The sequence below is a fragment of the Cydia amplana genome, chromosome 8 (assembly GCF_948474715.1).
Source record: "Cydia amplana chromosome 8, ilCydAmpl1.1, whole genome shotgun sequence".
NCBI classification, from domain to species: domain Eukaryota; kingdom Metazoa; phylum Arthropoda; class Insecta; order Lepidoptera; family Tortricidae; genus Cydia; species Cydia amplana.
Genome location: NC_086076.1, coordinates 4,253,195 through 4,276,311, shown reverse-complemented (window position 1 = coordinate 4,276,311; position 23,117 = coordinate 4,253,195). Strand labels below are relative to the sequence as shown.

General features: G+C 37.9%; 2 protein-coding genes across 2 annotated transcripts; both read right to left on the bottom strand.

The window, feature by feature from the left end:
- Positions 1-2,198: 2,198 nt before the first annotated feature.
- LOC134649998 (proton-coupled folate transporter-like) lies at positions 2,199-8,843 on the bottom strand. The gene is made up of 7 exons (XM_063504811.1): positions 7,934-8,843; positions 7,415-7,571; positions 7,022-7,123; positions 6,019-6,156; positions 4,794-4,877; positions 3,477-3,633; positions 2,199-2,268 (listed from the first exon to the last, which is right to left on the bottom strand). Exons 1-7 carry the CDS (start codon positions 8,780-8,782, stop codon positions 2,199-2,201), a joined length of 1,557 nt encoding a protein of 518 aa, XP_063360881.1. The 5' UTR covers positions 8,783-8,843.
- Positions 8,844-11,849: 3,006 nt separating this feature from the next.
- Positions 11,850-22,523, bottom strand: LOC134650408 (probable peptidoglycan muropeptide transporter SLC46). Its single transcript, XM_063505363.1, has 7 exons — positions 21,775-22,523; positions 20,546-20,705; positions 18,564-18,665; positions 17,719-17,856; positions 16,991-17,074; positions 14,192-14,348; positions 11,850-11,991 (listed from the first exon to the last, which is right to left on the bottom strand). The coding sequence occupies exons 1-7, from the start codon at positions 22,411-22,413 to the stop codon at positions 11,850-11,852; spliced, it is 1,422 nt and encodes a 473-aa protein (XP_063361433.1). The 5' UTR covers positions 22,414-22,523.
- Between the last annotated feature and the right edge of the window lie 594 nt (positions 22,524-23,117).

Sequence of the window (23,117 nt, the reverse complement as noted above, 5' to 3'; positions counted from 1 at the left end):
TCCTGGTTCTTACTAAGAAATTGGTTTGACCAACTATATTCTTCAAGTCTTGCAGGTGACTGTACAAATTCCATTGGGAACAATTAGGTCTTGTTATTTCTTTTAGCAACACAAGTTAATATTACTGTAAGTCTAGGAGTAGGTAATTTGTTATTTAGAGGTGAGTTCTGTAATTTTCGCCTTAATATTACCTTTTGTCTTAGACCGTATATATTTATTATTTAAGGTCTGTAAAAGATATCTAAGAGCAAATGTTGACACCATAATCATCATTATATTGACCGAAACATAGCTATTTCTAGAATAAAGTTTTTATTCACTGTGTTTTGTTCTAAAAGTTTCAATCAATGATATGATACATTGGAAAACCCCGAATTAAATCCTTTGGCCTAAATTCGAAACTATAAGCTATGGAACTCCCGGTCAACTACTCCACCAATTAGGCTACCGAGGTTTACCCGAGAACATAAAATATATCATTGATATATTATTAGATAATCAAGAGTTCTCAGCTACCGTTGCTACAACGCAATGATATAAAAATATAACATCTCTTTGTGTACAAATACAACTTTTCAACAGAAACAACATTTTATTTATCATAAAGGTAGTTTTTAATAGCCACTTAAAAACTTATGGCACTACGATAACGAGAGACGTCCCTTTTAGCGTTACAAAATATGCGCAAAACCAATGCAAGCGCCATGCGAATTTAAACCGTATCACGAAGAAATAAGGTTTACAGCGAAAATGTTATAAGAACTAGCGCACACTGGCTAGGTCTTAAGTGTAGTCTGTGAATGCCGACTCCTCATTAACTTGTCTGCTGGTTTTAGAGTAGTGTAGCCACAATTAAAAGAAAAACGAGATAAAGTAAGACATGGTTTCGTTGTGGTGGCTTAGCATCCTTTGAGAAATACATAATAGGTTTGTTTATTTAATTTTGCAACGTTAATTAACTGATGAATTAACGTAGAGTATTAAAGTATAGAATAAATAGTTTAATGAATAAAATAACTAAACAGAGTCCAACCTCCAAATAAATAACAATAATATCGCCAGTTGTTTAATTCTAATTGTTTACCTTGTAAACGGAAAGACAGATTAAGTCAATAAATTCCCTTGCTTGGTATACTTTTTCCTTGAATTATTAGATTACACTTGAATAATAACAAAGAACGCACAAACGAAATACACATTGAAAAATTGACAAAATCCATCATTTCTTTTTCTTTCGTATTGTTTTAAATATTTACATATCGTAACCACCTGTGTTTACATTTATAAATGTCAATAATATACGTAAGTATTTATGTAAAACTGGTATCCATGGACTGTCGTTGGTTTTAATATTAATCATTTTATTTCCCACCCTGTAGGGCAATGATGGCCGGCTCTTTATCATTTGTCACCATGGCTGTCACATTCTAACAAATATGTAAGTGCAAAAGTGACGCATGGCATGACAGGTGATAAAAATGCGACCATGATAGCTGGTCTGGTTTTGAAAGAGTTTTTGACTTACGAGTGATGTGGGAACCCTACATTAAGGGCTCTTACCATACACGAGCTTTAATTTGACACTCGGCTTGCATTCCGCTAAAGAATTGTAGGTCCAATTAAATAGTGAATGCGTCTACCGTCGAAATTTACTTTTAGTTTCAGACGCCACTGTGGAATGCAATTTCTCTTAAATTACATTCCGTTATCTGAGGTGGCAATGTGTAAATTCTAACTTATACTTTCAAGTTCTAAGGTACATCAGAATATAGCACAGGTTCAGTACGGATATGATGGTCGCCGTTATTGACATGATAGTCGTCGTGTAGTCAGCTAGAGGCCGATTCTTATAAGAATAGACACCTCGCTCGCGCTTATTGGTGAGTAGGGTTTGCACGACGGATCCGAAATGTATGGGATCATCCGCGGATCTGGATCTAGATCCGGATAATTTCATACATTTCGGATCCGGATTGCAAACCCTATTGGTGAGCATAAGATGCACTGTAAGACGCGTCAAGGTTGTATAATCAAAACCATATCAAATTCGGCCTCCGGGTCAACAGTGAGTCCGCTTTAGACTAGTAGCCGCCCGTTCAGTTGCGGACCGAATCAGTGTGCCCAGCCAATATGTACAGAGAGAAACCAAAATATTCAACGCTTTATTCGAAAAATTTATTTTACTTACAAACATATTTTTAATCAACATTTTCTACGTCGTTCGATTTTCGCACTTCATGGTCTTTCTTGTGTTCGAAGTAGAGCCACCTGAAAATAATAGAACTTTTGTATAGAGTCTGTGCGGAAACAATAGAGTCGTTGAATATATTATATCCCATTCATTTCAGGACTCTTCTCTTTCCGCACATACTCTGCCAACATGATTAAAACAAGATTAAGAATTTTTATAAGTCGTAAATTTATAAAATAAAGCATTTTTTTAAATGAAATCCTAATTGTAATTTCACTTGTAATCTGTTCTTATTTTTTGTTATAAATAGTATAACCCTAAAATAATTTATTCGTTTTACACAAAACAAAAGTTATAAGTACTTAATTATTATCTCATGGACTTTCCATTTCTGACCGCAGCTGCACTACTGGTACTGAACGCGCCGCTGTTACTGTCAATTTCCATAGTAAAATTGGCAGTGCAGCTGCGGTCAGAAATGGACGATCACCTTAATGTGGAACGAAAAAGTTTGGGCCCGATTCGGATTTTGAAATAGATATCTATAAGATATCTTTTAGACGTCACCAAGATACGATAACGATATTTTTAGGATCTAACCTGTCAAATTTGATATTTCCGCGATTCTGGAGATACTTTTGAACGATTTCCACAAGATATGACTTATAGATCCAATTCACATCTAATAGATATCTAACTCTATCTAACGTAAAAGTGACATTGGTTGCCCGAATTGAGCTGCAAAAGAGAACTGGTTGAAATCTAAACTATAACGTATCTAGAATGGATCTAGTACGTGTCGTCTCTTGTAAATATCTTGAAGTTCGAATACGGCAGATTATACTTAACGTCCTTTAGCTATACGCACGCTGCAACGCAAGGACGTACCATACTTAGCCAGTCAGCATACGCTTAGCCTTACTTACTGCCGTATTCGAACTTCAAAATATTCACAAGAGACGACACGTACTAGATCCATTCTAGAGACGTTATAGTTTAGATTTCAACTAGTTTTCTTTTGCAGCGCAATTCGGGCAGCCAATGTCACTTTTACGATAGATCGTGTTAGATATCTATTAGATGTGAATTAGATCTCTAAGTAATATCTTGCGGAAATCGTTCAAGAGTATCTCCAGAATCGCGGAAATGTCAAATTTGACAGGTTAGATCTTAAACATATCGTTATCGTATCTTGGCGATGTCTAAAAGATATCTAACAGATGTCTATTTAAAATCCGAATCGGGCCCTTAGCCAGTGATGTGGCTATGTTTGAACAGTGCTTACCCAAATATGGCGATGGAGGGTAGCGTGAGGACAGCGCCGAGCAGGAACACGGCGCCTGGCAGAATGTTCAGCGTGGCCATGTACACGCGGGAATAGAGCGGTCCATACACTAGCGGCATTGTGGCTTCAGCTAGCCCGAAGAGGGAGTTCATTTTGCCTACAAAGAACAAGTAATAAAAAGATGGACTATAACCATTTTCTATGGGGTTGGCAATAGTCAACGGTTTGCATAGATGGCGCCATCATAGCTTGCCCCTTTTTCTACGGGTTTTGGCTTCAAGGGAAGGCATCCAGGGCATTACAAAAAACAAAAATTTGACACAATTCTAGGGATTGACAGGGCAAGCTATGATGGCGCCATCTGCTAAATACTTAGACCAGCCAACCCCGTTGAACATGCATCATCTTCCTCGCGTTTACCCGGCATTTTGCCACGGCTCATGGGAGCATGGGGTCTGTCCTGTCACTAATCCCAGGAATTGGCGTGGGCACTAGTTTTTACGAAAGCGACTGCCATCTGGCCTTCCAACCCAGAGGCTAAACTAGACCCTTATTGGATTAGTCCGGTTTCCTCACGATGTTTTCCTTCACCGAAAAGCGAGTAGTAAATTTATATCAATTGAACATGCATATATTTATAGTAAATAAATCAATAAAATGTTGTTATCTCACTACGCTGTTTCATAAACTTGATAAAAAAGCAAAGGCGAAATGATTTTGTCCGGTGTTTTATGAACAAATAAGAGAATATTAAACTTTCAAAATGTACTTTATTTAGAAGTTGTATAAGAAGAGAGGTGAAGAAAATCCAGTGGCGTGGGTACCTAATCGCTTTAAACACGAATAGTATAGAGTTTTACCAATTTATAATATGACCTTTAAAAAAAAGACGAATGAAAGAAAATAATTAATCTAAATTATCTATATATTCCCCATGGTTAATCTAAATTATATGATGGTCATTATTTAATTGTTCATATTGGTCATATTGTGTCATTAATTGGTACATTTCGCCTTGCATTATCTCAATAAGGTGGGTTTGTCAAAATCAAAAAAGGGTCCGATAATTTATTGGTTTTTCAAATATTTGACGATGATTGAGTGGGCTTTCAAGATCAGAAACTTGATTTCGACAAGATCATTTTGTCGCTATTAACATATAAAAAAAACAGTCGTTCCTTATAATACTTCGAGATAAATACCACCCCTTATTTGGGACTCTTTCAACGGCCAATACAATATAAATACTAGGTTTAAAATGATTATAACTGTAAATTCTTGATCTGACGTCTGATCAACTTCTCTAAGGGCACTTACCGAATTCCTCCCCGCTCACTAGTTTCGTGGCGATAGAACGCATGGCAATAAACGAAGTTCCGTTCAGGATCTCCAGCAGAGGTGCTGTAATGGAAACCAATTCAATGCATTAGGTACAGTCGCCATCAGATATATCGGAGCGGCCAAGGTGCTCACAAATATCTGAACACGCCTCCATTATCAAGGCTTTAGAGTGCGTGTTCCGATATTTTTGAGCGCTTCTACTCCGCGATATCAAAACACTGATTTAAACTTTCATGATTGTTACACATTATTAGTTAAGAAAAACTGACTTACCGCTTATAACGTATAGTGAGTAAGTTTTAAAAGTTTCTCGCGTACAATTACCTAAGCTACAACAAATACTAAAAAGTACGGGACCCTCGGTGGGCGAGTCTGACTCGCACTTGTCCGGTTTTTATACCACGTCGGTGCTTATTTTGATTTGCTCCAAACACAAAAAGAATACATACTTACTTGAAATATACAACTCTTTTCAAAATTAGACTATGTAACTAAAATTTGATTATCAGCAATTTTCAGCAAGTGGGTTTAAGTAGTGGGAGTTAATTATTCTATTATTACAATAGCCTTTAAATCCCGACATTTATAGTAATTCTAGGTACCTACCTAGAATTACTATAAATAGTAAGTAATTATTCATTAAGGGCAAGTAATTATTAATGTACCTATTAAGTGTTTTATATATTTATAAATTATACAGAGTTCGACAATGAACCGAGGTAGGCGCGCTTAAGTGTAAGGCCTGAGTGGATGTTTGGAGGGGAGCGTTCGGCGGGGCGTGCAGCAAGGCAGCGTGCAGTAAGGCCGCTCCTATACGCTTGCATTTGTTTAACATGCACGCCGCACGCCCCGCCCCGCTGCACGCCCAACTCGAGCGTCCACTCAGGCCTTATGATCCAGTAATTCTATACATTTTGCGTTTGCGTCAAATCCGGTAGTTCTGATTTTTTGCAGACTTGTTTATGATGTTGGCCCAATGAATAATCCAAGTTTGTGACCTCGAGCGCCGAACGCAACTTTGTCAAAAATCGAAAAAACCGCGAAAATTTCGTTTTTTTTAGTTTTGGGCGATTATAACCCTAAAGGACTAGTTTTTGATAGGACCTTCCTTAGACGTTTTTAAAGAAGACTAAATTTGCTACAATACGAGATTAGAACTGTCTCTGTAGATTGAACAGTTCGTCGCTAGATATCCTCTTACCTAAATATATTTCCAAGTCGTTCCTAGCAAACGCATAAGCAAAGGCGGCCACAATTTTGCTGACATTGGAAATGATGCCCAGGATCGTGTCATCCAATTTCATGTATTTGCTGAACAGGCTGATTGAGAATATTGTACCTGAAAACCGGAGTTAACAAATAAAACGACTAACAAATAAACGACGACTTCAATAAATAAACAATAAAAATGAAACTAGATCAAAAGATTACCATTAGATAACTATGCAAAGATAAGAAAACGTCGGATTCGAGTTCCCAGGTAAGTAAATAATTTTCACTAGACTTATATAGACCGGGATATGAACCATGATTACCTTTAGTATTGTTTTCGAGCTCCCGATATTTCGACGCAGTTACATAAGTACACAACTTTGACACCCACCCGCTATCTTCAGTAACCCGTGAACAAGATGCATGTAACTGCGTCGAAATATCGGGTGCTCGAAAACAATACTAAAGGTAAACCGTGAATCATTCAAAACTGTTAAAGTAAATAATTTTAATTAAATTCGGCTCACACTCAGTCGTTTTTCGTTTAATGGTAATACAGTTTTTTTACTAGACTTGAGTTTCTACAATTTGAAATATAGAAATATGTAGAAATAGCACAAAACAATATTTTCCAATAATTTTGTACATTAACAAATGTATGATATTGAAGTCCCTTTTTATGTGTCTTAACATTAAACATATTATAAGATAAATAAATAAATAAATGAATATTATAGGACATTCTTACACAGATTGACTAAGTCCCACAGTAAGCTCAAGAAGGCTTATGACAACACAACGACAACGAAACATATAATATACAAATACATAGAAAACACCCAAGACTCAGGAACAAATATCTGTGCTCATCACACAAATAAATGCCCTTACTGGGATTCGAACCCAGGACCGTGGCTTCACAGGCAGGGTCACTACCCACTAGGCCAGACCAGTCGTCAAAGAAAGATAAGATATTTTAATTTTCTACTTACCGAGCAAATTAGTGACAATACTGTATGTTGACCAAACGCTGAATTGCATTTCATCCCAATTGAATCTGTATCTCGTAAAAAGGTACATTATGGTATATTCACCTGAAAAACAAAAACTAATTTAAGTAAAATCCGTCATTAAGAAGTCTATTTGAGAGAGCTGTATGCTGTATACTTATTACCTATTATTTTGTGACGTCATATGTCGGTCGTAAATATTTGACTAACAATCGTTATAAGAGCAAAATTAGGTGTAAAAGACTGAATATTTCTATTTTTTATTAGTCTCCGAAATTTACCTACTTTGTTTAGTTTTTGAGACGCCACATAAACCTTTGGTAAGCTTTATACAAATAAAATAAATACGTGTTCAGTAATCTTTACACAACTTACCGTGCATTGGACCAAATATGACGCAAACAACGATAAGCAGTAGACAGACTCGAAGCCGTCTGTTGCCAGCTCCCTCTTTAAAGACAACTCGAAACGTTTCGGACACAAGTCTCACGTCGAAGAATTCGGTCACATGTTCCTTACAACTTTTTGGTTTCTGAAAATTTAAGTTGTTATTCTGAAGGTTCCCTTTTTTTTAATATTTTGTAATCAATTTTCACTTGAGGACGATCAAGTTTAGTTAATTTAATATAAACAAGCTTTTGCCCGCGACTTCGTCTGCGTGGAATGACGATGATGATTAATGTAAACTACATGTCCTTTCTCGGGTCTCAAACTATCTCCGTACCAATTGTCATTCAAATCGGTCCAGCGATTTAAGCGTGAAGAGGTAACAGACAGCCAAACAGACAGACATACAGACAGTTACTTTCGCATTTATAATATAGTATAGGGATAGTAGGGATTAGTAGGGATTAGGTACAAAATGTAAGAATGTGTTCAAGTGGAAATCTTTACCTTTTTCTCTTGATTATCCCTTTTCACATCTTCCAAATAGTAGTATCCATAAATAAGGCTAAACAAATAGAGCGCGGCCGATATTGAAAACACCCCATAGTAGCCTACCCAAGTTAACAATACACCACTTAGCGCACTAGCGATAGGATAGCCCAGTGACATACAAAGATTCACAATTCCAACTCTGTATGTTCTGTTTTCTATCGAAGTTATATCACCTATATAGCTGAAGACGCCTATGAAATTAGTGAACCATCCTCCTGTGATAGCAGGGAATATAGCCTCCGTCAACGCCGCCGCCTCCACAGGTAATTCATAAAAGTAGTATGTGTTTACCATGAATCCTATACAAGTAAGAAACTCGCCTACTATGGGTAAAAGAATACATGGCTTCCTTTTACCAGTTTTGTCGCTCCAAGCACCGACGAATAAGATTAATAATACTGGCAGAGCTGTCTGTATCACGTTCTTCCAAGCTTGCACACTTGCTGTTAACTTCTGGACCTCTTCTTCATAGTATGTGTAATTTTCTGTCTGTCGTAAATACAAGGCGTCACAAATTTCATCAGTGAAATTCAAATTTACACGACAGGCTTTCTCTAAATTTAAATTCTGTGTTGCTAATGAAGCTAACACACTTGGCATTACATAGCAGGCCATCACTGGCTCAACTGTTGTGTTATCTTTTATTAATTTTAACCTTTCTCGAAATGTTAGTTTTTCTTTTTTTTTGGATTCACTTTTACTTTTATCTTCTGAGTCAATTTTAAGAGGCGATGTTTCCTTGGATTCATTCTTATTGCCAATTTCGTTATTATGTTCTTCTATTTCTTTTATTTTTTTATCCATTTTTGACTTTGTTATATACTGTTTGTCACTATTACGAACGATCTCGACTAAATGAAATAATTAAGTTTTCCTCAATTATCTATGTTTGCATAACATTAATCTGGTAATACCTATAACTGTCAGTCTAGTTCAATATTGACATAATATCGTCGCGTATGTCGAGATAAGAAAGATTTCTAAGTATTTGTGTACACGAACAGTTATAGGACTGTATTATTTAATTGTTCAAGTCCCTTGTCTTAGATAACTGCCTCTTTGTCGAGTGGTATGCAATTCCCTTGTAAATAAAGATCAAGGTGAGCAAATAAACATTGATATCGTTTTTTTATATTTTTTATAATACAATTTAAGACCATTGTTAACGTTGTTATTAATTTTTGATTATTGAAATAAATTAATTAAAAATATAAAATGTTAAGAAATAAAATCATAATAATTATATTTAAAAATCTGTGGAGAATAACTGTTTCTATTGGGTAGGTTGGGTCTTATTGGGTAGGTATCTATTTACATAATTATAGGGATCTAGAAATCATCTTTATGTTTCTTTGGACATTTTTTAAATATGTGTGACCATTTAAAATCTATAACGTTTTATAATTGGTTAACTACCATTATCACTTAATCAAGCCACATTACTCAAAGATTGATACATTGAAAACATGGTCATATCTACAAAACTTCCCCGTTTCAGGTTGCTTCAATTTTGAGACTAATAAACACTAAACTTTGTCCAGATTTAACTCTAATTCATGTTCAAAATTAAACCATAAGATATCCATAACTTAAACTAAGTGCAACTGCGCTTAAGTTCCGAGTTTGGACTTAATGTTTTCGGCAAGTGAGCTTAGCTTAGGTATAAGGTCCGCTATCCATTATATACTCATATTTATAGCTTCAAAATCCCTTTAAACGCTAAAGTTTGGGTGACGAATTGTACGGGGACGTGTATTTATTAGTTTTGAAATAAGAAACATAAAAATTACAGTCCTTTTTTATAATTAATAAAAAAAAAAGATAAAAGATTTTTTATTCGTGACGTTCACAAAACATGTACGAACATGTACAGACAACAATAGCAAGAACAGAAGAGAACAATAAGTGTGCATCACGAAATGGACCCAACTCAGCATAATGCTAGCTATAAAGCCAGCGGTGGTGGTCTTCCGTAGGGCCCATTCGGTGATGCCACGACAGATAACACAAAAAGCTACATATTAAAACATTTACAAAAGATACACAGAAGAAGTAATTAAGAAAACAGAGAATACAAAAATGTATACATGAAAACGAATTAAGAATACACACAAAACAAAAAGAAAAGAGAAACATAAACATAGACAAAAATTATAATAAATGTAAAATTATGAACGCGACCGTACCATGCGTCAACGCTTGCCTGCGCCAGCGGCGACGTGCGAAACTAAAACTGCATAAGCATGGCATGGCATGGTCGCACCATGGGAAAAGTTAAACTATAAGAAGATGGACAACACAATATTAAGTGGGCGTAACAAACTCATTACCGCGAGTGTTACTAATCCTGTACAGCCACATCAAGGAACGGCAATACAGTACTGCTGGCTGTCTTTGAGTTCTGCGACATAGCATACAAAACGTAATCCTAACCTAAACTTAAAATTAAAAAGAAGTGATAATATAAGCGAAATGGCAAAGCAAAAGGGACAAAAAACGAATGGTAAGTCTATATAAATACGAGAGACAAAACAAGTTATATGCAACTAGTGTCATGCCTCAAAGTTTCCTGTGATTGTTGGTGTAAATACATAAACTGTTTGAGTTTGCATCTAAAAGTGTTAACATTTTGCAGGTTCCTTATTGGCGGAGGAATATTATTCCAAATCTTTGCGGCTGCATATCGGAAACTACCACGGAACGCTGATGTAGCATGTCGGGGTGGCAGTAGGTGTATCGCACACTGCCGGCGTTCACGCGTCCTATTGATCGTCAGCTTATTGTAAAGATATTGTGGGGCATTGAACTTCAAGACACCAAAAAGAAGACAAGCTAAATAGAGTTTGCGTCGATGTTGCATTTTTAGCATATTGTTTGTTGAGAAATGGAGTGACATGAGCCCTTGGGGGAATGCTGAAACAAAGACGTGCGCAGGCATTTTGGACGCGCTGAATAAGCTTCTTTGTCTTGGCAAGAAGTCGGGGACCATATACACTGTCAACATAATTTAATTTAGAAAGAACAAGAGACTCAACTAACCGTATACGCACATTTTCATTTATATATGGCCTTATTTTATAAAGAATTTTAAGTTTATAAAAACAGCTTCTGACAACATTAACAGTGTGGCACTCAACCCGAAGGCTACTATCCATGAGGAGCCCAAGATTACGAGCCTCCTGAACTTGCTCAATGGATTGCCCCATCAATATCACATTGGCCGCGGGGTTAAACCTAGTCAGTTGTTGTTTGCTGCCGAAGACTAAATATTTGGTCTTGCTAGGGTTGAACATTAGGCAGTTATTTTTGGCCCAGCATGCAATTTTGCTAAGATCGTGGTTAAGTTTTTCAATTGCACTATCTGCTTCATCTGGCTTGCAAGAAATGTACACTTGGATATCGTCTGCATAAATGTGGTACTTACAGTGTGTGTCCTGCGTCCCTATATCAGCAGAGTATAGAATAAATAGGATTGGACCGATAACCGATCCCTGCGGAACGCCTCTCTTAAGGCTAGCCTGAACTGAAGTCTTTATGGTGCCGTTGCTCTGAGTTAGTTTTACACATTGAGAGCGATTATTAAGATATCTGTGTGCTATGGCGTAATGGACTGTGGCCCTAAATGTGGCATAACTAACAGCGCTAATCTCCCTGGGTTGAGCTGACGTCGGACAGTTTCTGATGGGATGTAAGCTGTGCTCTTCAGCTAAAACTTTTTGATTTACTGGATCGGTTACTTTTAATTCTTCGGTACAGTCGCCATCAGATATATCGGAGCGGCCAAGGTGGTCCCAAATATCTAAGCACGCCTCTATTGTCAAGGCGTTAGAGAACTTTCAAATCACATTACTACAATAATATAGTATTTATTCTATATAACACTTAACTTGTCAAATGCTTCTTGATTATCTTTATTTGAAGGTATTTTTACGGCACCATCCAGTGGCTCTGTAACCCCAATTTCTTCTTTTTTTATCCGACGTACTTCTGTTCTGTGTTCGTAAAATAGCCAGCTGAAAATAGAGAATGAAAGTTTAAATCTTGTAATACTCACGATTCAGTTCTTACTTCGTTATGTGTGTGATAAGGTTACGATTTTTGTGTTCATAACTATCATTGTATATTAAAGATATTCAGTAGGTATTATCTTAGTTATGCATGAATAACCATGTATACATATTACTTATACTTATGCATGATACGCTTCTTACAGTGGAATTACATTTGTGTCAACAAGCTGGACGAATTTAGAATAAATTTGACGAACAGATTTTTCCAAGTGAATAATAAAATGAACCGATTAATAAAAGACAGCTACGTTCTTATTTTAGTTTTTGTATATGTTCCCTAAGGGGGTGAATAGTGTGTGGAAATTTGTACCTGTGTTTAATAATTTGTCGGAAAAAAATATGGAAAAAAGTAATGAAAACTGGTCGCAATACACGATAAAAAAATCCAAGTGACCCACTTTCATTGTTCATGCAAATTTTCGGCTAATTTTTTAATTTTTTTTTCAGACAAATACTAGTATTTTGTTTGTGCTAGACCCGCTTTTTTTTTTTTTTTTTTTTATTAAAAATGGGCTTACTCATGGCCACAGACTAGCCGGGGCGAAGACGTGGCCTACGATGGAGCGAGTCTGCCCAGAAGGTGCCTGTTCACCCTTGATTTGAAGGTTGCCGGGTTATATGAGCTCGGAAATATAGACGCCGGCAAGGAATTCCATTCCTTGGCAGTGCGCATAAGGAAAGAGGAAGCAAAGCGCTTCGTGCGGATTCGTGGAATATCTACCAAGTAAGGATGGAAACCGGCAGTGCGTCTAAAAGTCCGATGGTAGAATGGGGACGGTGGAATAAGCTCGTGTAGCTCTTGAGCACACTCCCCGAAGTGCAATCTGTAGAACACCGACAGACTGGCGACTTTCCGCCGATGGGCCAAAGACTGAAGCTTACCCGTTAGCTTCTTGTCACCAATCATCCTCCTGGCTCTGCGCTCCACTGAGTCTAAAGCAGCGAGTTGGTATTTAGCTGAGCCGTCCCACAGGTGGCTGCAATACTCCATACACGGTCGGACTTGAGCTTTATAAAGTGTTAGAAGCTGTCCAGGTGTGAAGTATCGCTTCACCTTATTTAGGACGCCCAGCTTTCTGGCCGCAGTCTGTGCTTTAGACTCAATGAAGGTGCCGAAGTTGAGGACTGAACTCAACTCCACGCCGAGGAGTTCCAGGCTGTCAGTAATAGGTACAGATGCACCTCGGAAAGAAGGAGTCAGTTCGAATGGACTCCGTTTTGCGGAAAACAGACACGCCTGCGTTTTTGAGGCATTGAACGCGACCAGATTGTCGTCCCCCCACTGGGAAACGAGACTAAGGGTCAGGTTCATCCGCTCAACCATGGCCTCTCTCTGTGAACGTATCTTGTCCCTGCTGTCCTCTGAACTAGCCAAATATCTCTCAACAACCGTACTGTCGTCTGCATAACCTACAATGCTGGGTTGCAGCATGTCGTTAATGTGGAGCAGGAAGAGGGTTGCGGAGAGAACAGACCCCTGAGGAACACCGGCGTCAATGGCCATGAGGTCCGAAGAGCAGCCATCAATGACTACTCTGATCGACCGTTCACTCAGGAAGTCAGATAGCCAGCTACAAAAGTCAGCAGGGATGCCGTATGCAGGAAGCTTGCTAAGGAGACTTGCGTGCCAAACCCTGTCAAAGGCCTTCGAGATGTCCAGTGAAACAGCAAGCGCTTCACCGTTCCTTTCGATGGCCTCGCCGCAGCAGTGTGTGACATACGCTAAAAGGTCCCCAGTAGACCGACCCCGGCGAAAGCCATATTGACGGTCACTGAGCAGATTTTTTTCTTCGAGGTATGTCAGCAACTTGCCATTAAGTACCCTTTCCATGACTTTACAGAGCATGGAGGTAATGGCGATTGGTCGGTAATTGCAAGGATCAGCACGACTACCCTTCTTGGGTACTGGCTGCACGTTTGCAAGCTTCCAGGATTTCGGCACTGTTCTAGTTTGGAGAGAGAGGCGGTACAGGCGTGTCAGTACAGGAGACAACTCAGGCGCACACTGCTTTAGTACACGTGCAGGTATACCGTCTGGTCCATTAGCCTTATTCACGTCAAGATTCTGCAAAGTTCGGCGTACCTCTTTTTGATATATAGCAATTCCTTGCATATTTCTTCTTACTCGCTTCTATTTACTTACAAGAATACAGCGACAGCTGGTACAGACAGGCTAGCTCCCATGAGGAACACAGCGCCTGGCAGCACTTCCATGGTGTGGGTATACAAGTTTATGTATAGCGGAACGTAGATCAAAGGCATTAGGTTCTCAGTCAGCCCAAATATGGAGTTCACTTTACCTGTAGAAATTACATACCTATATTTCAAGGACGGCAACACCATTCACCGATTCAAGTGTAGGTACCTATATATATTATTAGGTACAAGGATTTCATGTCAAGATTGTCAGCTTCGAAAAACTATAAATAAATATAAAACATTTTTTACAGTACATATGGGGCTACTAGTGCGTAAAATAGCACTTTTCGTGCGTATGTCGAAACTTTAAAGTGCCATATGTACTGTAAAACGTTGTTCGATACACGTGCGAATAGGTAATTCGCAACTCGTGTCGATTTAAAACACTCCCTTCGGTCGTGTTTTAATTTATCCACCGCCACTAGTTTCGAATTTCCTCTTTTTCGCACTTGTATCGAAAATAACTATTTTAATTTACGGAGCTCACGTGTAGGTATGTTAAAACTAGCTGTTGCCCGCGACTTCGTACGCGTGGATTTGTATATTGGTGGTTATTATATTCTACATTAGCTTAGAACATTATGCAGCAAAAGATAGCAGTAGGGACTGTTAATCATTTGTTAATTATTATACACAACTTGGCTACTCAGTTTCAAGCCCCTAACTGAATAAAATTGTTCTCGATATAATCCCTCTCAACCCCCAGCATATTTTCAAGTTCACTATTTAGTAAAACCTACTACCTAACTGCCTATTTACGAAGTTTGAAGTTCCTAGCTTTAAATAAAATTTGAACTCTCTACCAACTTTCAACCCCTTCTTAAACCTTTTAGGGGTTGAATTTTTAAAAAAGCTGGAATTACTTTTCATGTATTCTTATAATATGCCCTTGTACAAAGATTACAGTCCCGCACTCAAAAAAATATTTGATGTGCATACAAATTTTCAACCCCTTTTTCACCACCTTTGGGGATGAATTTTCAAAAACGCTGAAATTACTTTTCTTGTATTCTAATAATATGCCTTTATACAAAGATTCAAGTCCCGCACTCAAAAAAATGTTTGATCTCCATACAAACTTTCGACCCCTATTTCACCACCTTGGGGTATGAATTTACAAAAACGCTGAAATTACTTTTCTTGTAGGTGATTTAATAATATGCCCTTATACAAAGATTCAAGTCCGCACTCAAAAAAATATTTGATGTGCATACAAACTTTCAACCCCTTTTTCACCACCTTGGGGGATGAACTTTCAAAAACGCTGAAATTGGTTTTCTTCTCTTTTATTATAATACCTTTTTACGAAGTTTCAAGTTCCTAGCTTATAATAAAATTTGAACCCTAAGACAATCTTTCATCCCCTTTTTAACCCTCCTTAGGGGTTGAATTTTAAATAATGTTTAGTAATTTTTTTATTTTATGTTACGCGTTTATAAGAAGTTTCAAAGAATTTGTAATGGATTCCATCTTTCAACCCATTTTTAACCCTGTTAGGGGATGAATTTTTAAAAACACTGAAATTACTTTTCTTGTATTTTAATAATATGCCTATATACAAAGTTTTAATTCCCGCACTCAAAATTTTTTTCGATCTCCATATAAACTTTCAACCCCTTTTTCACCACCTTAGGGGATGAATTTTCAAAAACGCTGAAATTAGTTTTCTTGTATTTTAATAATATATCTTTTTACGAAGTTTCAAATTTCTAGCTCAAAATAAAACTTGAACCCCATACAAACTTTCATCCCCTTTTTAACTCCCTTAGGGGTTGAATTTCTCAAAATCGCTTCTTATCTCTTGTACACTTTATAAATGTAACCTGGTGTGCAAATTTCAATTCTATCTTTTGTAGTTTCGGCTCTGCGTTGATGAATCAGTCAGTCAGTTGCATTTATATATATAGATAAACGTTCAAATAGGTTAGCATGTTAACAGATAACAGGTTCTGAGTAGTTTTTAATTCTCTTTGGTTCTGAGTTATGACATTCAGTTGTTTTGCTTGTACAGTGACGTCACAATCTAGGAGCTACATAATTTATTGCTAGATTAAGATAAACCACGAAGAAATAATGACGGAGATTGCCATTGTAAAGCTATTTTAGGTTATCTTTTGTTATTCATGTATAATATTTATTTTCAGTGTAGATATAAAGAATGAGATTAAGTACTTAAGTAGCTGGTTTTTGTTCCAGAATACATTTATTTAGGTATTTATTTATTTTTCACCTTAATTTAGGTAATTTATAATATGAATATAAAAGTAAAATATAAAAAACACTTACAAAACAATAAAAAATACATATAAACACATTATAGTACATATAAACACATTATAGATATTTATTTATTATTATAATTTTCATGACTTTACCGTTGATTTGCATTAAAACAATCATATTAACTATACCTATACCTAATACATAACAAAATTGAAGTTAGTAAAATCAAACTTAAAACAAGTCGTCAACATTTGTTCCTATCACAATTCTATCCCACTAACTGGGGGTTAAACCGTTAAACCAGCGTCAAATTGTAATGGTAACCATGGTATAACTCCAGGTATAACCAGTTAACCCCGGGTTAGTGGGATGGTGCTTGTGGTGCTTAGGGGCACAATATCGAAAAAATAAATATATTATTTGCTTCCACTTTTTTATACCGCTTATAAGAATCGTGCCACTTTAGTAAAACCGCAGAAGTAAAAGCTAGGAACCCCATTCTATTAAAATTACTACTCACCTAATTCATCTGGAGCCACTATTTTTGACATGATGGATCTCATCGCTAGAAGAGACGTTCCATTTAATATTTCCACCAAAGAAGCTGCGAAATATAATCATTTTATAAAAAAATATTATGATAATCCTACATACTTCTTACTGTTGGGCACATGCCTCCTCTCATGAGCTTGGGCTTGGGGTATTGTCCCCAGGAAAAGCAGTATTGGTCACATGGTAGCAAAATTATTTTCCACCGCGTTAACACTTGAATCAATGTGCCTGCTCAGGATTCAATGTACGCCCACGCCGAAAATATACCATTTTGAATGAATGAATGAAAAACTTGATTTTAGGCAACTATTGGCCCATAGATCTAGCATACATATTATTTTAAAATATATCTTAAAACTAAACACATACAATTATGGCTGCGATGCAGTTCGTAACTCCGCAGTATCAGGGAGCCGGCCGCGGAACCGCCGGAACTTGACACTCTTCGGCCAAAACTCCTCCTTGGTGCAGGTCGCTAGGTGTTCAGTCGGAACGCTCACCACAAAGGAATTAAAATTCTCAGTGTGTCGAGATTCCAACTTCACGACCCTCAGGATGAATCCGGACTTAACTCGTACATACATTACGATCTCCACGACCTTCGTATTTTGCTCCCTTGTGCCACAATGTACTAATACATAATCATAAAGAATACATTTGTGACACAATCTATTATTTATTAGTACTATTACACACCGATGTAGAATATTGTTGCCGTGGTCGCAAAGCAGTATACGAAGGAGCCAACGATCTTGCTGATCGTGGAAATGATGCCCAGCAAGGAATCGTGCCATTTCAATATCTTGCTGAATACAACAAGGGAGAATACCGTACCTGAAACAGTTGTTGAGTTGGAGTACAGTTCAAACTTACATTTTGATGTCAGAATGATGTATTTTTGTTATAATTCACCGTGCGTCTTGTTCGCGCCAATACCAGGCGTGTCTCACTCCGCGATTTCGTCGCTTTGCTACAGGTAGCTAAAAGTACATCCGTTCCGGGGAATTTTGGGGAAAGCCATAAGCCGCGCGTGGCGCTGTCGCCACCTAGCGGCCATATCTGTGCTGATCGTAACAGACGCGTTTTGTTAGAGAGCGAGTCTTCTGTACTTAGTACTATTATTTATTCTGTGCCAATACACGTACGTGGAACAAGTGCGAGCGAAATGCACGCGGGAATTATAGCAAAATGACATCGTTTTGATATCAAAACGCTCGTTCGAATTGGCCTCCAATATACACAAGTTGAATTTTATAACATGACCTAGTTTTTAAATGAATGGATGACGAGCAATATATAACAGGGTGGGAATAATAAATTCAACACTTATTGTAAAACATGGACAAATAAATATATATTTGTGATTTGTGTTTTTTTGAGGTTGAAATACCACTTTATTATTTATAAAAGGTGTAATTTTCATAACATTAAATCCTAATTAATAAATAATAAATACCTCTAGTGTTCTAGGTTCTAGGCAACATACGGTACGTAAAAACACCCCTAAAATGCTTCAGCTATTTAGAGTTTAACTTACTTACCAAGGGTATGAGTGATAAAATTGTATGTCTGATATATGCTGAACTGCAATTCATCCCAACCGAACCGGTACCTCGTTGACATGTATATTACGGATAATTCCCCTGTAATTAATACACACAATGTTATTTCTATTGTTAGCCAGGCGGTCTAGCCGAGATGGCAATCTTGTATCGACAAACGAAAAAAAATTATGGGATGACAAATACTACGAAAAGTTACGTGACTATTAATCTAGCTCAGCGGTTCTCAATCTTTTTTTTGACAGAACCCTTTTGGAAAGCGAAATACTTGATGGAACCCTACAATACGGTGGCGGCATAGTAAAATTTTTCGAGGCGACTAAAGCATAGTGTTCTAAATTCTTGCGGAACCCCTGCAGGGGTGTCGCGGAACCCTGGGGTTCCGCGGAACACACTTAGAGTATGGCTGATCTAGCTGATAGCGCGGCTGTCATCGGAACGAGCGGTCTAGACTGCGCCAACCATCGGTAGCCCCGGTCGGTTGTATTAAATTTAAAAATAAATAATTTACCCACGACCTTTTACCATTGACTGTTATACATTTCTATGCGTAATCACACTCAAAGCTAGGAGAGTGAGAGGAGACCTCATCGAGTGTTTTAAGATTGTCACCCACTGTTAGAACCTCCCTGACATCCACAAAATAATCAATAAGAGAACTGTCAGCCGCGAGACCCGAGGTCACAGCCTACGAATTGTTCGCACTCCCACTACTACTAAAGCTGCATATCATTCCTTGTCCAACCGTGTCGTGGCGGCTTGGAATCGTTTACCGGATAGTGTTGTGACTGCCCCCTCGGTCAATGTGTTTAAAAACAGATTGGACAATTGGCTTTTAAACAATAAGTTAGACTGATGATTACTAGTGAAGTGATATGACTATACAAACTTTGAACTATATAACACTGGACACTGTGTGACATAGGCTCATCAGCTCAATAGCTGCTCGCCTATAATTATATAATAATAATAATAATAAGCCCGCAGGGCAGCTTGTGGCGAGCTGTTGGGGAGTAACGACTCCACGGACCCGAGTGCTCCAGAGAGTCGGTCAGGGTCTCCGTCTCCGGTGTGTCTTCGTCGGTCGGAGTGGAACCCCAAGGGGACCCGTAGGACTCTCGGCTCTGGCTTGCCTTAATTGGCCGTCCAGAGAGGAGTCGTTAGAGCTATATGCTCCAGGGGTGGAAGTGTTAAAGGGCATAACGCCGCGAGTAACTTCGGAGAAAGCGCAGCACACCTCTCGACACCCCTGAGCCGCTCACGCCGGTGTTGCGCCTGGCCGTCTTTACGATGGCGCATCAGGTGCCCATCTAGCGAGTGGCGAGTCACCGCCTGCCTCGATAACACTGTATAACACAATGTTATGGCAGGTGTCCGACCTCTTTACAATAGACCAATCTTAAGCTCCAGCCAAACTTCATCCATAGCCCTGAACTCTTTCCATTTTTGTTACAATAGCCCCACTGCCTGCTGAGACCGGTTCACGGGTATCTATTGATGTACCCGTGAATGGGTTCCAGCAGGCGTTCTACATGACATCAAACTTGTCTTAAAGGGCCTCTGCGCTGTTGGCTTCGGCCCCACGCATGCCTCCCAAAAGTCCGGGACCCCATGGTCCCGAGATATGGTAAAGACATACAAATAATCATAATAATAATCGCCACGTACTAATCGAGATGATTCCCGGCTAAAAAGGCAAGGTTTAATTAATCTTTGGACTCTAGACAATTTGCGACTTTGCCTAAAAAAAAATAGAATAGGGGAGACCCACTTTGAATGTCATGTAGAACGTTTAGAATATTGAGACCCGTTTCTGATTCGTGCGTTTATTATATATATTGTTTTCCTTCAAAATGTCTAAGAAAAACCGCTACAAATACTCATATATGATTATAACATTTGTGATTTATTCTGAATTCTATAGTTTATAAAAAAATTGAGTGTAAACATCATATACTCACCATACACAGGTCCAAACAGGACGCTGACTATGGCCAGCATGACGCAGATGCGTATGCGCCGATTATTCGGTCCCTTCTTAAACACGACGCGCACCGTCTTCCTGATGTTTGAGAAGTCAAAGAAAAGGCGGACGAAGTAGAGGAATCCTCGGCTGTCGTGCTAGAACCACGATACGTTATACTTTTATTCTTATTTTCTCAAAACAAGTTAAACAGATATGATTTTATGAATACATTGTCGTTAGACAATACCGTAAAATGGGGTGAGTAGGGTCAAAACTAAAATTCAAACCTCGATAACATTTTATTTTTACGTATGAAAACTGAATGATGTATATAATAAGTGTTCCGGACGTTTGTATTTTAACTCACATTTATAGAGGGGTCTAACGCGAAATTTATTCACATACCTTTATTTACCGACGTTTCGACACAGGTTTCACTGGTCATGGTCGCACCTATAAATGTGAGTTAATAGGTATGTGTTCAAAACCGCGAAAGTTTTAAATGTTTATTTTAGTATTTTAATGTTTATGTATATTTTAGTTTTTATTTTATTTTGGGTAGTTCCATTTCATACCTTTGACGATAAAGAGGAAAATCCACCTCGCCCCGTAGTGCCTCGTATTTGGGGTGAGAAGGGTTTTCATACAAAGGTGATTTTGGAAGATTGTTGGATCGTTTTTTTTTATTATGCGTATTACTATAGTTCCATTTTAAATTGGAATACATTATTTTTGTAGCAGTAGCCTTAAAATCCCTTCTCACCCTCCTCTCAAACCTTCTCTCCCCATTCATAACCCAACTCTCCCCGCGAAACCTACTCACGCCGGTTTACGGTATACATGTTGGCCTTAGGTACAGTCGGGATTACTATAGCGAATATGACACCAACCGCGTCAAATGTAGCTGCAACCTACGTTTACAAATAGAAACAAATTTATACGATTCGCGATCAAAAGTACCTGTCATATTACGATTGATTTAAACATAATAGAGACATATTATAACTTTTTGTGAAGCTATTTAACGAATAGTAGGTATCAAGGACGGCTCCTTAATACCTTCTATTCGTCGTCGTTGTTTGCAACGGCTAGTGTCATCCAGTACAATATCATTATTATCATATTTGCACAAATGTGGATCGATTTTTATTACAATATGGTGGATGCAATGAGTTATACACGTGGTATGATATATGGTGCTACGACCAAATTTTAAAATGTTACCTGTTTTTGTTCAATACTTCTTTTCGCTTCTTTGATCCAATACAAGTTGTACATAAAATTTATGAGACTTAAACATCCAGACAAACTGTAGCACCAGTAATAACCATAATGTTTCAGTAAGGGGCCACCAATCGCCAGACCCACTGGAATAGCTACTGAGTGAGAAAAGTATAACAGACCGATCCTAAACGTTCTCTCTTCCACGCTCGTTACTTTTGCCATGTAAGAAAATGCTGTCATCAGCACACTTGCGTATCCTCCTCCCAAGCCTTCCAACAAAGCTTCAGCCACCACGAAGAGATACAGGCCAGTTTCCTTCATAAAATAAACTTGCACCAAATTATTCACGCATATGAGCATCTGTGTCACTATTTGGATCATTGGTATAATCTTTCTATATCCAGTGTTATCACTAAAAAAACCGATCAAAAGTAGAAGGATGGATGGTACACTAAGTATCGTGTACGTTCGCAGGGTGACACTGGGTGCTACGTATTTCTGCAGAATTTCTTCGTGATGCTTGAGGTTATCACTTTGGTTTTGAAGCCTGAGAGAGGTGCAGATATCGTCACCAAGGTTCAAGTTTACTCTGCATGCTTTCTCTAACATCACGTTTTGAGAAGTTGCTATTGTTATCATGTAACACACTTGATATAAGAAAACCACAGGTTCGTATGTGGCAGTCTTCAAATTCCATCGAAAATATTTGAATGCATCACTTTTCTTCTTTTTAAGTGGACAATTTTCGGAATTATCGCACTCATTTTTGTGCGATTTTACGAGATGTTTCGCCATATATGTACTCTTTACACTTGCACAAACAGTACTGGCAATGAAAATTATAATAGGTTCTCAATGGATAGTCACGCTTTTGTAATGAAATTATGTACATAGAAATATTATTTTTGTATTGGAACGAAATAATGGCATGCGTTTAATATATATACTTTACAATACATAAGGTGCTACGCTACTTTACCGCCCTAGTACTGTAACTAGCACAATACGTGCCTATAGATGTAGAAAAAGAGCCATATGTATACTGTAAAACGTTGTACAATACACGTGCGAAAAGGTAATTCGCAACTCGTGTCGATTTAAAACACTCCCTTCGGCCGTGTTTCAATTTATCGCCACTCGTTGCGAATTTCCTACTTAACTTTTTGCACATAATGGTGCTACTTTGCCGCACTAGTGCGATAATTAGCACATTATGTAACTATGTCGAAAATTTAACGGGCCATAAATGTAAAACGTTGTACAATACACGTGCGTAAAGGTTCCTATTTTTCGCACTTGTATCGTAATGTACTCTACATACATCATAGTCATTACATAAATAA

Excerpts from the sequence above, each read along its gene's own strand:
- LOC134649998 (XM_063504811.1), bottom strand. The coding sequence starts at position 8,782 with ATGGATAAAAAAATAAAAGAAATAGAAGAACATAATAACGAAATTGGC. Across the intron at positions 7,572-7,933 it reads GGGATAATCAAGAGAAAAAG|AAACCAAAAAGTTGTAAGGA; the intron begins GTAAAGATTTCC and ends TTAAATTTTCAG. Across the intron at positions 7,124-7,414 it reads CATATTTGGTCCAATGCACG|GTGAATATACCATAATGTAC; the intron begins GTAAGTTGTGTA and ends TTTGTTTTTCAG.
- LOC134650408 (XM_063505363.1), bottom strand. The coding sequence starts at position 22,413 with ATGATAACAATAGCAACTTCTCAAAACGTGATGTTAGAGAAAGCATGC. Across the intron at positions 20,706-21,774 it reads GAAGTATTGAACAAAAACAG|CACGACAGCCGAGGATTCCT; the intron begins GTAACATTTTAA and ends TCGTGGTTCTAG. Across the intron at positions 11,992-14,191 it reads CCAGCTGTCGCTGTATTCTT|CTGGCTATTTTACGAACACA; the intron begins GTAAGTAAATAG and ends CTCTATTTTCAG.